At 45.9% G+C, this 15,879-nt stretch overlaps 1 protein-coding gene across 1 annotated transcript in view; it reads left to right on the forward strand.

Moving 5' to 3' along the window:
• The window catches only part of LOC135912348 (uncharacterized), a 56,894-nt gene that overhangs the window by 25,642 nt on the left and 15,373 nt on the right, over positions 1-15,879 (forward strand). The window contains exons 2-3 of the mRNA XM_065444773.2: positions 7,427-7,565; positions 11,932-12,074. Of these exons, the coding sequence (XP_065300845.2) occupies positions 7,427-7,565; positions 11,932-12,074 (282 nt within the window). The remainder of the gene's footprint in view (positions 1-7,426; positions 7,566-11,931; positions 12,075-15,879) is intronic.

The following is a 15,879-nucleotide window of genomic DNA, read 5'->3' on the forward strand; positions in this document are numbered from 1 at the left end:
AAAACGCATCTGGATAAATCCCTCTCTAGGGCGACACGCTGACCTCAATAAATAGTAATTTAAATGGAAACCGTGTAGAATTTCGTGAACTGGAGATAACGCCAATCAATCATGAGTCATGTCCACTGATTTCTTTGCACTTGCTGCCTACCCCCTCACTGAGAAAAAAACGCGTCTGTCGATCGCCAGCTGTCGTGACAGGAGAGCCTGCAGACGCCGACAAATCACAGACGTGACCGATTAAGACAGTCTGGTACACTTTCGCGAGTCGTAGATCTCATGGTCTCCCCGAGAATTTTCCCCTTTCGCAAATGCGTATGCTCAGCGTATAGATAGTTCGCATTGACGTCATTGTGGCCGCCATCTTGGGGTACTATAGCACGTCGAGACACTGCCTGTACACGAGAAGCGCGACAGCATGGCAGCACTACTGGTGCGTCTTGCGCCGGGGGACGAATTGATAAGAGAGATAACCTGGTGAAAAAACGGTCACAATGAAAAGCAAAACAGTATACTCGGGATAATTCGGCGTACCGAGGTCATCGTGGCCGCCATGTTTCGATACTATAGCAGGGTCAGAATCTGCATTCGTGACGGCACGTGATAACTACCTAGAGACAGAAGTCCACTGAAAATCGTAAAACCCTATAAAATCCGTGGGATGTTTGTCTGCAGTGTGCAGATCTATGCACGACGGTGGAAGTTAGCGGCCTTTCTTGGGCGATGATAGCCGCCGCGTGCATCGGAGAGACCACTCATGGCGGCGCCCAGTAAGGCTCCCGTGAAAATGTCATAGACGTCCTTATTTGAGAGGTGCACACGCAAACTGGATATATATTCGGGCATTTTATCATAGCATTGACGCTGGTGTTGGGCTGCTGAGCACGAGGTCGCGGGATCCAATCCCGGCCATGGCGGCCGCATTTCGATGGAGGCGAAATGCGAAACCACCCGTGTACTTAGAATTAGGTGCATGTTAAAGATCCCCAGATGGCCGAAATTTGCGGAGTATTCCGCTACGGCGTGCTTCATAATCAGAAAGTGGTTTTGGCACGTAAAACCGAATAATTCTTAATAGCATTGACACGTCACAGTAACGCAATCGATGGTGCTCGGCTTGTCAGATTTCACAATAGTAACAGGAAATATTGTTTTCGTTGACCCAGTCAAGAGCCAATGGCAAATGAGACCCCGCCTGAAGCTTACTCATGTACTTCCGTTATATGACATGCTGAGTATTTAAACTGAGACGGCTCGGTGGCCGATGCATGATGAACGAGGGACATGTATGGTTTGCGAAACATCATTAGTCAAACCTGTAAATATAACGGGTTATCATGCATCCGTCTTTAAAGAAGACAGGCGATTCTACGCGAAGATAACAACGCGCATATTACTCACAGTCGAGTAGAGCAGCCGGCAGTAACATATGTTTTGTTGGTGCAATTCATTTTCATTACAAATTTCAATTAAGTAAGTTTTTATTCACTTTTCTGAGTGCCGTTCTGTCGTTGAAGAACTTGTAGAAAATTGAAAGAAGCCTAAAACTGCCGGTGTTTTCAACCAAAGGGTTTTTGCCCGTTCATTTTTTCGGGCTCGTAAAGAAAGCCCATGAAGAAAAGAAAGATAACGTGACTCACCGTCCGCCTGCACCAATAAGCAGTGCCCTCAGACATGCTTGACAGGAGTTAGCGCACTCTTTCCACGACGCATCAACCACCGCTTTGCCACTAACTGCGATGAAGTTTGTTGGAGGGCGCTGCTTTTTTGACGCGGACGGATGGCTAAGCGTGTTATTTTTTTCGTGGGCTTTGTTTACGAGCCGAAAAAAAAAAATGAACGGGCAGGAACTACCCGGCTGAAAACATGCGAGTTTGACAGTATATATTACTGTCAAACTCGCATTGACAGCACGGCACTCAGAAAGTGATTAAAAAGTTATCTAATCGCAATTAATTATTAAATTGATTGGCATTAACAAAATAATTACTCGCGGCTATTCTACTCTGCTCTGAACAATATGCAATTGGCTATGTTGGCTTAGAATGGTCTGTATATTTTATAAAGAAGAACGCGAGAAATGATAGCTGGGACAGCCTATATCGAGTAACGCTTAAGTAATTATATACCGGAACGCCGAAGACGCAGACGAAATTAGCAGTGGTGGCAGCGACACCTAATGATGATTCATTTAATCATAACAGGTTACGAGCGACCCGCCGTGACATTGGCATTGGCATTGAGCGGCTAAAGCCTGAGCGCTCGGCATGTAATCCTGTCCGAAGCGGCCGCATTTCGATGGGGGCAAAATGCAAAGATGCCTGTGTGCCGTGCATTGGGTGCAGGTTAAAGAACCCCTGTGGGTGGTCAAATTTAACCTCGAGTGCCCCACTACGGCATTCTTCATAACCATGTCATGGTTTTGGGATGTAAAATGTAAAATCCCCAGAATTTAACACGTTACTTGCGTCTTTACGTTGCCTAAGTTATCATCGACGAGGAAAAAAAAAAAGAAGAGGACTCGCCATAACTTAATCATTAGAGGCTGCTGGCAAACGCGTTTACGTGAGCTGCTAAATAGAATACGTATAGTTGGACATAGCAGTAATACCTATACTTCTTCAGTTTGAACTGAGCTTAACAAAATGTCGACGCCAGTGCAGCTTCGGATATCTATACATCTGGTACAGTGAACTAGGTATCTGGTATTCCCGAATAATGAGTAATGCACATACGGATATACACCACTGAAACTCTCTGGCACCTTTTGATTTACAGTAAATGACGTCGGTTTTGATTTATAGTCAATGATGTACGGTAACATTTCGCCTTCTTTTCGGCGTGTGACGTCGTCTCCATCCGACTGCAAGTTCGAACGCACCCTGGCGGCAAACGTATCCGCAAAGCGCGTCGCACGGATCGGTCGCCCACGCTTCGTCCAGGGATTTGGGTATGACCGTGAAAACTGGGTGTGTCGCCGCTTCATTTGAGTAATGCGTGCTGCCCCCCCCCCCCTAACCGCCCCCCCCCCCGGGTCGGTGTCTGCGGTCTCACGGGAGCAAGCGCGCACGTTTCGGCCCCACCTCGTCGCTCACACTGCGGCATTGATTAGGTGCTTTTCCCGGAACCCGCCTCCCCGCGCGAGACGTTAAATACTCGTGTCGTGACCTTCAGAGAGACGTCGACGCCAGTCGTGAATTGGATCAAAATTATTTAGTCGAGACCATTTCGTTGCCGAAAGAGCGACGACGGATAATCTGAAAAAATTGAAACTGGGTGGAAGCAATGGGTGCGGTAGTACAGCTTAGAGCATAGATCATCATCATCATCCTTATTATCATCATCATCATCCTCACATCATCATCATCATCGTCGTTATTATTATTATTGCTACTACTACTACTACTACTACTACTACTACTACTACTACTACTACTACTACTACTACTACTACTACTACTACTACTGCTACTACTACTACCATTACTACTACATTTAGATGTGGAGATCGCAGCACAATGATTACAGAGAGCTGTCCTGACTAAATCGCGTTATGAAGGCTATTTATATGCGATTACCGGAAGTACAGTTAGAGATTCCACTGTAGAACTGCTCCCATCCAATCCAGTATCATCACATTCGCCTGGAGTAGCCCGTTAAGTGTGGCACCAGGCAAACCTCTACAGTTTTCATTAAAGAACATCTGTCTTTGTCTCTGTCATGTAACCTCATTGCATTTGTACAACCTCCGAGATGTGTTAGGCGCAACCGCTTAAGTAATCATGCCACGTGACAGTGATCTATCAGAGACGAGTAATCTAAAGCTTCTGATTTCGCGTTATCGAATACAGTGAAAACGTGCTCAGTGGTTCGCTCAGCCATTAAATGTTTGGCTCCAACGCAACGGACATTCATGTTCAGGACCTTTATTGTACTTCCTTCGACAATACCTGCAGGGGGTATACAGGGAACTGAGCTTGATGGTACATAATTCTGTGACTACTTGTGAGCCTGTTTCCTGTTAGTACCTATTGACGCACAGTCCAGGACGGCAGAAAATTATGTAGGGTGTTAGGAAAATTAGGAAATTTGCAGGCGCAAGTTGGAATCAACTAGCGCAAGACAGAAGTAGCTGGAGATGGCTGGGAGAGGCCTTCGTCCTGGCAGTGGTCCTGAAGAGATGATGATGATGATGATGACTACGACGACGATGTTGTCGCGAAATCGTTGCACGAGTGCTGCAGAAAAAATTCGCCTATCCCCCCCCCCCCCCCTCCAACAAAGCACATATATACGTTCCGCTCTCACTGCTACAGTGCTGCAAATCCAGATGCTCCTCGTGTGTTCGTTCGAATGAATTTAGCTTTGTTTGGTGAAATACAATTAAGTTTCATCGTTTCATCGTAAGGCTTTCTTCGAACACACACGAGTGCCTATTTCTCGAAGTGCCTTTCTACGCACAAATGTAGCAGGCCTTCTCTGACTGACGTGCTGCGAATAGAAGTACTTATGCAGGTCTATTGTTTCATAGCTGGGTTGTCCCCGTGTATCTCACATTTCTTTGCATTACTCTCTTCACGCCGACGACTTATACTTGTGGACATCCGACTACAGTACTCAAGTAATTCAGGATAACACAACTGTCATGTCAGATAAGTAGAGTAGCCGCTGCCCCCTACAGGCACCAACACATAATTAAGTACAGCTACAAAAAAAAGGTCAGCTCTGAGCATGCATAAATCCAAGGACACAATGAGGACAGACATAAGCTAGTGCATATACGGGTGCTATATCCACCAGCAACGGACGAACCACGTGAACATCCGATCTTCCCGTAACATTACGGCACGTCGAAGCAAGCTTTCGCTCGCTTCCACTCAAAACACAATCGCGTGCAACGATGTCGTGACAAGCCTGCAGGAACGAATACGTGCACAGAGACACACGGAAATGCAAGGCCGTCCACCATCCACATGTCGCTTCCATTACAAAATCTCATAAGACGTAAGCGCGTATCTTTCTCTGATCAGCTGGCCATGACGGTTCGCATGTCGGCGCCCAAGGGGTTTCCCGCCCTTTGAGAGCTTGACTGTCGTACGAAACTTATTGTCATGCAATCTCGGCGAGCTTTGAGAACTTTGCGACGGCGAACGATTTTCGAGTCTCGCGGAGGTCATGCCTTACAGGTCAGGGTCGAGAGCCTTCCACAACGATGGCTTGGACACGAGGGTGCACGACTGCGTCACTTCGATACGCCAAGGGACGCCCCGCGGTTTTGTTTGTTCGTGTGTAACACTGGCTCAGAAAGCGCGCCGCACGCGAGGTCGTTGTCAAGAGTCGCGAACGGCTTTGTTTTTATGCTGTGGTGCGCTATTCGTATACAGTACAATACAATACAATACAATCTTTATCATGCATAAACAAAAAACACAAATAGCAGGCCTGCCAGAGCCCCAGAGGGCCTGACCCGCAGTTTGGTGCTCGGAAGCTCTTTGTGTAGCAGAGGTTTGTCGCGACTCAATCTTTAACCGAAGTCAATTACATATTGCTAGTTTTGCTTATCGATGAGGCAACTGCAAGCTCTTATTCCCCCCCTCTCTCTCTTTCGTTCTCTCTCTTTCTCTTTCTTCTTTCTTCCTTTTAGTGTTGCCAAACTTTCATGTGTAAGTGTAGGGAATTTCAACGTTTAGAAAGGATACTTAACCGTATTGGTGTTAATTCATGTTTCGAAAAGTAACAGCACTTAACAGACAAGGACACAGGCAAAGAAAAATACGACACTGGCGCTGCCTCTCCTTTGCCTATGTCCTTATCTGTTTGGCGCTGTTACTTTTCGAAGCATGAAGGTTTAGTTTGGGTGACGTACAAGAAAATGACATCTTTCTCTTGCTTATGCAGGAGTGATGCAAATTAGTGGACGTATCGTGCAGCATTTCAATTCCCAAAATGGAGCACCGTAGAGTGCAATAAATTTTAGGGAATTTTTTACATATAAACTTAGGACCTTTAACAAATGGCGATACCAATGAATGCTTGAATTTCGGAAACATCACGCGCGAAATATAGATAGATTTTCTTGTTTTTTTTCTGTAAACTGACAGTTTGGGAGATCACTGATACCACAGAAAATATTCTTTTTTAAAAGTTTAACTGTCTAGACATGCATGGAGTGCAAACGTGCTTGTTCGGCTCTCCTAGTGCATGTTGCCGACATCGCCACGAAACGCTTGTGCACGTACCTGCTGTTGGAATGTCCTGCTTTCAACAGTTTTCATCGCGTACCACCGAGTAAGTTCGAAGAACTTAATTTTAACTCGAACGGACTCGATATGTGGATCACAACGCTGTACTAAATTTCTTTAAAAAATTACTTTCTGAGGCTTTAGGTGCCAATACCATGATATGATGATGATGCACGCCATAGTCCGGGACTCCAAAATAATTTCGTCCACCTGCGTTTTTTTAATGTGAACCTGAAGTGCACGACCACTTTTTTTTTTTTGCATTTCACCCGCATACAAATGCGGTTGTGATCAAATGCACGGGCCCGAGCTCAGCAATGCAACGCAATTTTCAGGACCACCACCCCACTTCCCGCCCCTGCCCCTCCCCTCCCCCAGGAGGCTGTACTGTAGAATTTTCATCTGTATAGCGTGCGTCTCACTGAAGATGTTGTTGACGTCTTACGCGTGCTGTTTCCAAACACAAAACACAACGTAAAAAACTTGAAGCGATACACAGGAAGCGATCGCGTATGAACAAACTGCTTTGTTTCCCGAAACGTCACTACTAAGTCTCAAGAGAACATGAATACATCTAACAACACTTTCAAGGAAAAGGTCGTTGCAGTTTATAACCGATGTCACAACATCTTAAAGAGGTAGCGCAACACGACGAAGACAGAAACCAGGATGTTCAACCCGCACCAACTCGCCCAAATGTCGATTCTTCTACTGTTGTCACAACGTTCACTACCTCCATTTAATTGCGCCTGCTAACGGTAGAGTTAATAACATTCTTGACCAAACAAGGTAATCACTGCTACTAATTGGCCTGTGCTACCAATTACACACGCAGTTAACCCCACTGGATACGATATTTCTGGCCTTTAATGCCTTTATGGAACCCACTCTGCAACATGACGGAACGGGTCTGACAAATATGTCATGAGCTGGAAAAATTGTACCCGCTGGAGCTAACTGCACTTGACATTTGTAGCTGAGACCCTTTAGTAACAGTGATTACCTCGTTTAGTCAAGAATTTTACTAACTCTACCGTTAGCAGGCGCAATTGAACGAAGGCAGTGAATGTTGTGACAACAGGAAGTAACTCTAGCGACATTTCTTTTTTTTTATGAAGTTTAGTCCTAATGCCTACCTTTAACTGAAAACAAAATATTATTTTTTTCTCTCTCTGAATTCGCAGCGGCCGCCTTAGCCAACGCCCGTGGCCCTTCGAGCTGCGAGTCCAAGCTGCACAACTGCACCGACCTGGTCAAGCCTTTCCTGAACGACCTGCGGTACATGTTCCCCACCACAATCGAAGACGTCGACGACATGTGCAAGTCAGTATTCACTGCACGCGCGGGCTGGCGACTTTGCCTGTTAAATATTCAGAACGCGCGCACGAGCACTGGCTGTACATGAATGCACCAGAATTACTTTAATTTCTCGTGATTTGCTTTCTTTCAAAGCATTACTGACTTTGGGTTTCTCCTTTGTCCATCTTTAGATCTTTGACACTGCTTGCGCGGTTAATCTGAGTATCCCGCAGTCAACTGATAGAAGAAACGCTAAGGACAATCTTCACAATGATAAGATTGAGAAAAGACGCGATAAGGACGAGCCAGCTCATTACGTCCAACAATGTATACGGGAGCAACGCGGTCAACAGACGCTTAACGTCGCACATGCAGTGCAATGCCGTTTGTCCGACTGATAAGTTTAACCCGATAGCGGAAGTATTAGAAACGAGCGTCCTCGCAATGTTACGTGATTTTGAATATGTGAAAGAAAAAGAAAGACGTCAGGTGGAAGTTATACCGACAGACAGCGATAAAGCTGTTCACCAGCACACGCGCTGTACTGATTTGTGCAAAGAATATGCAGTAAACAATGACACAACCTTTTCCCCATCGTCTGTAATGGAGCACGACAAGGAACAGCCCTCGAAATATTCGCAGCAGTCACTTCTCTACGGAGACTAAAAAGAGAGAGTGCTGGCTACAAGTCGCCGCACTGAGCATAAAGCACGTATGTATTTAGTTCTTAATCACTGCTGCAATATTAAGCGCGCATTAGTCATGAATCCGGACATCACGACCATCGAAAAAGTGATTCTTACAGCACATGTCTAATGAACATGCTCCATGGTAACATGTTCTATGGTAACAGTTCCATGGTAATAAAGTTCGCGCTGTACTTATAAATTTACGCCCTTTAGCATACTCCAGTAATTTCAGAATCGTGATGTTCCAGTGAAAGCGTTAGCATGATCTATTTCTTGTTTTAGAGCCTCACATTGGGACATGGTGGCCGCGAGGAAATGAGGCAGTAAAGGTTTCTAAGCAACGCAAGGGATGCAGCAACCGTTAACGTACAGTCGACCACAAAAGCTTACCAACCACAGGATTTCAGAAAACGTTCCATCTCCGAGCAGCCTGCAACAGTAGTCAGTAAAACCGAACATCACAATGCTGCTCCCTTATACCGGTAGAGGTTGTAAATGCGAATACTAGGCTGGGTTGTGAGGCTGTGCAGGTATTCACCTTCTTTTTTCTCAGATTCCGGGTTCCACAAAATTTTGTGGCTGACGGTACACTCCACTCATACAGTGTTTTCCTTTTTCTTTCCACAAGCTAACGCGATAAACCAGAATGTCTCGGTGTATATGTGATTGTTTATCAAGCTATTTTTTCTGATGACAAGCCTCTCTTTCATATAATGGACTATCTCAGTGTGCATCATGTCATTAATGCGATATTAGAAGCTTCGAACAACATTGTCTATTTGATTTAGTATATGACACAACGATGAAGAATATAAGAAAAAAACGTGGTAAACTACCACACATGACTGAGAAACAATGGCTTCGTAGCATTCACTATGAAATTATCTTTCAAGGGCACCCGGAATTATTTTAACCAATTTATTTAGTCAAAGAGCGCAAACATCTAAACAATACTTTTGGAAGCACCTGGGTCGAGTAGGTGTACGGCGATAGTGGAACGGTGTGAGTTTAACCTCAAAGAATGCGTTGAGCATGTATAAATGTTTGTTTTTCTGCCGTTTCCGTCATCATAGAGCGTTTGCAAAGGTCACGTGTTCCAAAAACTTGTAGTCAGTGGTAGGTAAATAACATTCGCTCACAGTACGCTACACTTGTACCGACATTACTTTTAGAAGCTTGACTCTTGAATTCAGGCATTACCGTTAACGACCAGCACGATGGCCTAAGGAATCTTCGGCAGAAGCAGGTATACGTCGAAGTTAGAGTCTACACTTTCATGGCAAAGAACATTCGAAAATTTTTATATGGCTTAGACTAGGTTTCTAACCCACTGCAGATGTACTTTGGAGGAAGTTAACCACGAAAGTAACGACAAATTTTCTCATGAAATTACTGCCAAAAGTAATTCCGTGCATTATACTCATTGCTCGAAGAGTTGGTGAGTTCTCTAAATACCGTTGCTCGTGTAGCTATTTTCTTGTTGTAGTTTTTGATCACGTGCAGGAAAGGCTTTCCCGGGGTCTATACTTTTCAACAGTAACTTTAGCGCGAACTATCCACTGCAAGTATAAAAGAAGAAATTCAAAACACACTTTCTGCATAGTGCATGCAGTTACCGAGTTTCCCGGGTTTACTCAAAAATGCATTGAGAAACGCATGCCCGCATGCCGGCTTTAAGCTTGTCGGGTTGGTCACACTCCGGTTACAGTTCGAGGAAAAAGTGTGCGCGGACCTTTCCAAAGACCGGAGAACGTGCGCGCACGGGGTTTTGCGGTAGTTGTCGTTCGCTCGTGACCACATTGGTCAAGCCCTGATTCGCGCGCGCCGCTCACGGGCAAGTCTGCTGCAGCCTTCCTGGAGACCAGCCAGCCGAAGACAGTCGTTCGAGATTAGGTCTTTTGATAACCGGCGTCCCCAAGTTTCGTCCGTAAATGAGTCAGCGGGGTTTTTTTCGACTGCTGCACGACATGGGTGTCGCCATCGGTGAGGTTTCCTCGCGAGCGCTGTGAAGCTTGTAGGCGCGTTTCGAAACGCACTTGCGCCTTGTGAGGAAGTGACGGTTGGACTGAGGCAAGCCCGAGTACACGTGACCTCCTCCGGTGATCCAGATTTCCGCGAAGCGGAAAAAGGCCGACACGTTTGGCATGTTCACGATGTCGAAATTGGCTGTTTCGAGATTAATGTATTCACGTTATGGGGCGTCAATTCTTCTTTGAATAAGTCCCCCGTCCTGAGGGGCCGAGTGGCCCGATTTGTTTTAGTTACCATGTATTCTGGCCGTACAGTCTGTTGTCTTTCTGCTGTGCGACAAGTTGTCATTTTCATCGGTGAATTGTCTGTGAATGAGTGTGTGTTCTACAAATAGAATCAGGAACACCTTAGACTTCTGTCAACCAAAGGACCAGGCAGGATTCCGTAAAGGCTACTCAACAATAGATCATATTCACACTATCAATCAGGTGATAGAGAAATGTGCAGAATATAACCAACCCTTATATATAGCTTTCATTGATTACGAGAAAGCGTTTGATTCAGTCGAAACCTCAGCAGTCATGGAGGCATTACGAAATCAGGGTGTAGATGAGCCATATGTAAAAATACTGGAAGATATCCACAGCGGCTCCACAGCCACCGTAGTCCTCCATAAAGCAAGCAACAAAATCCCAATAAAGAAAGGCGTCAGGCAGGGAGATACGATATCTCCAATGCTATTCACAGCGTGTTTACAGGAGGTATTCAGAGACCTGGATTGGGAAGAATTGGGGATAAAAGTTAATGGAGAATACCTTAGTAACTTGCGATTCGCTGATGATATTGCCTTTCTTAGTAACTCAGGGGACCAATTGCAATGCATGCTCACTGACCTGGAGAGGCAAAGCAGAAGAGTGGGTCTAAAAATTAATCTGCAGAAAACTAAAGTAATGATTAACAGTCTCGGGAGAGAACAGCAATTTACAATAGGCAGCGAGGCACTGGAAGTCGTAAGGGGATACATCTACTTGGGGCAGGTAGTGACGGCGGATCCGGATCATGAGACGGAAATAATCAGAAGAATAAGAATGGGCTGGAGTGCGTTTGGCAGGCATTCCCAAATCATGAACAGCAGGTTGCCATTATCCCTCAAGAGAAAAGTATATAATAGCTGTGTCTTACCAGTACTCACCTACGGGGCAAAAACCTGGAGGCTTACGAAAAGGGTTCTACTCAAATTGAGGACGACACAACGAGCTATGGAAAGAAGAATGATAGGTGTAACGTTAAGGGATAAGAAAAGAGCAGATTGGGTGAGGGAACAAACGCGAGTTAATGACATCTTAGTTGAAATCAAGAAAAAGAAATGGGCATGGGCAGGACATGTAATGAGGAGGGAAGATAACCGATGGTCATTAAGGGTTACGGACTGGATCCCAAGGGAAGGGAAGCGTAGCAGGGGGCGGCAGAAAGTTAGGTGGGCGGATGAGATTAAGAAGTTTGCAGGCACGGCATGGCCACAATTAGTACATGACCGGGGTTGTTGGAGAAGCATGGGAGAGGCCTTTGCCCTGCAGTGGGCGCAAGCAGGCTGATGATGATGATGATGATGATGATGAGTGTGTGTTGTATCTGTCTCGCTGTCGCTTGAAGCAAAAAACGAAAGAGATATTGTAACGTGGCAGCAGCCTTCCTATCCATCACGTGACGTGCCTCCTTTCGTTCCTCAGGATGTGGAGCCGCTTCGTGGACTGCATCCGCCGATACGTGACCGACTGTGCCACGGAGGACCAGAGGTCAAAGTTTAACAACGCCGTCGGCGATTCGATCGACACCGTGCATGCAATATGCAGCTCAGAGCGCTACCAGAAAGGTCAGAAATGGGCATTCTTTGTTTCCTTTCATTATTTGTACTGCTACAGTTCTGATGTGTGTGAGAACATGCGATCGCATACTGCTTTTTGCGATGTGTATACTTCTGGGTACCTGAAAAAATAGCTTAAAGCTGGAATAATGGGTCAATTATTATTCAATGGCCAGCAGACAGGAACAAAATGCTTCCTTGTCTTTATTGTCCTTGTTCCTTCCTTGTCCAGCATTGTCCTCGTTCACTTTGTGTTTCGCTCTCTTTTTCTAGTCTGCTGGCCATACTTGTAGATCTTCGGTACTCGTACGTGCTTATATAGAATTGCGACCAAAAGTAACGGGGCAAATAGGCCAAGAATGCTGTCGCATAAAAAGAAAAAGACAGAAAGATCTTGAGGCAAAATGGGCCCGTTTTCCGCGTAATGTACAGAGCACAAGGAACGCTCTTGTGTACCAAGTATTGTTTATTATATCATTGTTTCAAATAGACACCCAAATTCCCTGTAGTTTTCTAAATCATAATATTTAACAGTAGAGACGTGCCGCGTGGGGTGGTGTTATGATCCGTGGAACATTCAACACACGTTGATGCAGGCACTCGATAAAGCCGGCCTGTATGCAGCTGGTAGCATTATGATCCCATAGCATTCACAATGCACGGAGATCGGAATGCAGAAACTTCTTTTTTTTCTGTGTGCGGTCAAATTTGAGCTATTCAAGTTCTCTAGTCTGGTGTAATAATGTACGCACTAACGAACGTGCTATTCACTACCATTTTGTTCTGCTACCATTTGTGTCTATGCAGCATGCAAAAACAGATTTGTAGACATGATTTATAGACGGCGACACTTCTGAGTTCATGGGCCATTCGTGCAGCTGCATATGCATACAATCGGGAAGAAAGTTGTACATTTTCAGAGAATGGGGCTTGGAGTGAATGAAAAACTACTGCTATATAAAGACTTTCCTAAGAAGCAGAGGTGATGTGGTAACTTTTAAATTTAGCCGCACATTATCATGCCTTTCAGTTAAACAATTAAATATTTCAAGGTTAACTATAACTCTATCAAATATGTGGCACTGCAAAGGTAGAACACGTAGGAACGCCGCAGTCATGCCGTATCAACTAGTCCCCTATAATTTTCTAGCTAGACTTTAAATGTAGTGATAGTGTGAACACCTGAATTCAAATACAGAAACTAGATACCTCTGTTATCTTTCTCGTAAAAAAATGCAAGGAATAACTAAAAATTCTTCTCTCGGAGACATGGGCTGAAATACTAGCTAGTGGTCGCGGTTCACGCCATATCACGAAACGAAAATAAGAGGGCTGAGCACGAGGTAGCGGGATCGAATTCCGGCCACGGCGGCCGCATTTCGATGGGGGTGAAATGCGAAGGCACCCGTGTACTTAGATTTAGGTACACGTTAAAGAACCCCAGGTGGTCGAAATTTCCGGAGTCCTCCACTACGGTGTGCCTCATAATCAGAAAGTGGTTTTGGCACACAAAACCCCATAATTTAATAAAAAATAATAAAATAAGAGGGACGGAACGTTGCGATGACAGAGGTACCACGTGATGTCTCGTCATACCTATGCCGCATGTTACGAAGGAAAGAAAGAAACTGGAAAGCACGCCGCCCCGTGCGGCAGCCATCCTTCAGAAACCAGCTATCCGCAAAGTCGTTTCCTTCGCTTTTTCTTTCTTCCGTGCCTACAAAAGTCGGTCCAACACGTGACCCTGCTCGCGGCGTGTTCAGCCCAGTGTGTTCGGCTTCCGGCAGGCTTTAATCGATGCGCATTTGCCTGGCTGCTTTGTCAACCACTCTGTATACGCTTTCTACCGATATACTTACGCAACTATGGGGGTTCATTGCGACGCATACTTCTTTTATGTCCGTTGCCTCGTTGCTACGCGTAAGTGTGACAGTTGCGCGCATCTGTCGCGCGCGCTGTCTCTTCGGAAGAGCCTGCTCTTAACGCGGGGGTGGGAGGCAATAAAATCTGCCTTTACTTAATCACCTGCTGGGCCGCCTCTTTTTCTGGCCTCAATTTCAACACTCGACGTTCCCTCCTGGCCTTTTCTACTAATATTTCCTCGACGAAAGTGCCGGTTCATCGTCCCGTGTGAAACCACGCTTGAGGCGTAGAGGCGAAACACACAGATATGCCTTTGCAATGCCTTTGCTGCGCGGAGAAATCCCAGCGTTCTACGGCGAGGCCCTCCGACTTCCCAATGTGCGCGACCGAAGTGCTGCAGAAAGGCGCTCACTGCTGCGTGCCGCAGTGCCCGTGAAAAGAATCAGTCACCTGTGGACGGCGTCCGGTCCCGCTCGCAGCCGTACACGGCGGCGCGGAATGCAACGCGCATGCGCCGCGAACTTCCCGTCGATTACGCGTCATTGAAAGTGCTCGCGCTCCGTTGCGTCCTCGTCCACTTCCTCCCGGAGCCCTACGGCCAGGAATAGCGTATGTGCGCAGCCCTGGAGGGGTATTCTGTAAGTGTCCATCTAGTACGCGGACGTGTCGTCTGCTGCTGAAATGCTGATGGGCTGGGGTCACGTGCCTGTCTCCTTCTGACGCGTACGCCCGCCCAGCCAATCAGGACTCCACCAGCATACCAAGCGCTCATGTGCTTCACGTGGACACTTGCGGAATACACCCCTTTCATTTGATGTTTCTTACCTGGCACATAACGTTTGTATGGAATTCTAGGCCCGTACCTTAGTACAGCTGGATGTAGCGATTGCACACTTTTAAATGCGTAAGCATTTCTGTGCCTACACGACGAGGGAACCAGTACGTCTATCCGTCACGTAAGATGAACCGCTAAAAAGAAATAATTTATAAGACAAAATTAATTCGCAAGAAAGAAGGTCGGTGGTGGTGAGTTTAGAACCTACAACACCCCGCGCAGAAGCCGAGTGTGGTACCCACCTTCCTTTCTCTATATTTTTTTTGCCCCAACGCTTCCAGAAGGTGAATAATATCTAAATAATATGAATGTGTTGTGCTGGTGGTGCCAAATAAATTTCAAAGGAGAACGGTTTCTATGAAGGCTTACTTAAAAGATTTGGTGATCGTGGAATAAAAGCCCTCTATCGACCACGTGTGCACACGACTTGGAGCATTGTATACATTAAGGAAGTTCCGATTTTGTGAAAATTTAATGCCTAACACGACACACCCTCGACGTGTTTCGATGGTCGCTGGATGCGGCTTCCTCACCGACCAAAATGCCACTAATCTCTGAGGGCTCATGTGCTTCGCGTCGTGCCACGCAAACAACCAGTAAGTGAGTTCATGAGGATGATAAGGTGTGACAGGGGATTATGTGGGTCTCATCAAGGTTGACAGGGGTCCGACGCGGATGGATAAGGTGCGAAAGAGCGATAAGAGCCTATAATGGTCGGAGCAATTCTGATAAGCTTGATATATAAGGAGCGATAAGTTGATAAGGAATGATTGTTGATAAGGGCCGGATCATGTCCGTTAAGGTTGTTAAGGACAGATATGGGCTGATAAGGGACGGATCGAGTCCGGTAAGGTTGATAACAACCGATAAAAGTTTATAAGGCTCGGATCTAGTCCGATAAGAATCCTAATGACCGACAATGGTTGATAAAGATTTATACCGGCCGGATCTAGTTAGATAAGATTGATAATGACACCAGGCTGCATGGAGGTGATCAAGTGGCGCAACGTTTACGCATACTTCAACAACTCCAGTGGAGTTTCTGTTGTAATTTTTTTTCAAGGATAAGCACAAATCGCTAGTCATGACGTGATTGTTGCCGCCATGTGCTCTCCA

The sequence above is a fragment of the Dermacentor albipictus genome, chromosome 6 (genome assembly GCF_038994185.2).
Source record: "Dermacentor albipictus isolate Rhodes 1998 colony chromosome 6, USDA_Dalb.pri_finalv2, whole genome shotgun sequence".
NCBI lineage: Eukaryota > Metazoa > Arthropoda > Arachnida > Ixodida > Ixodidae > Dermacentor > Dermacentor albipictus.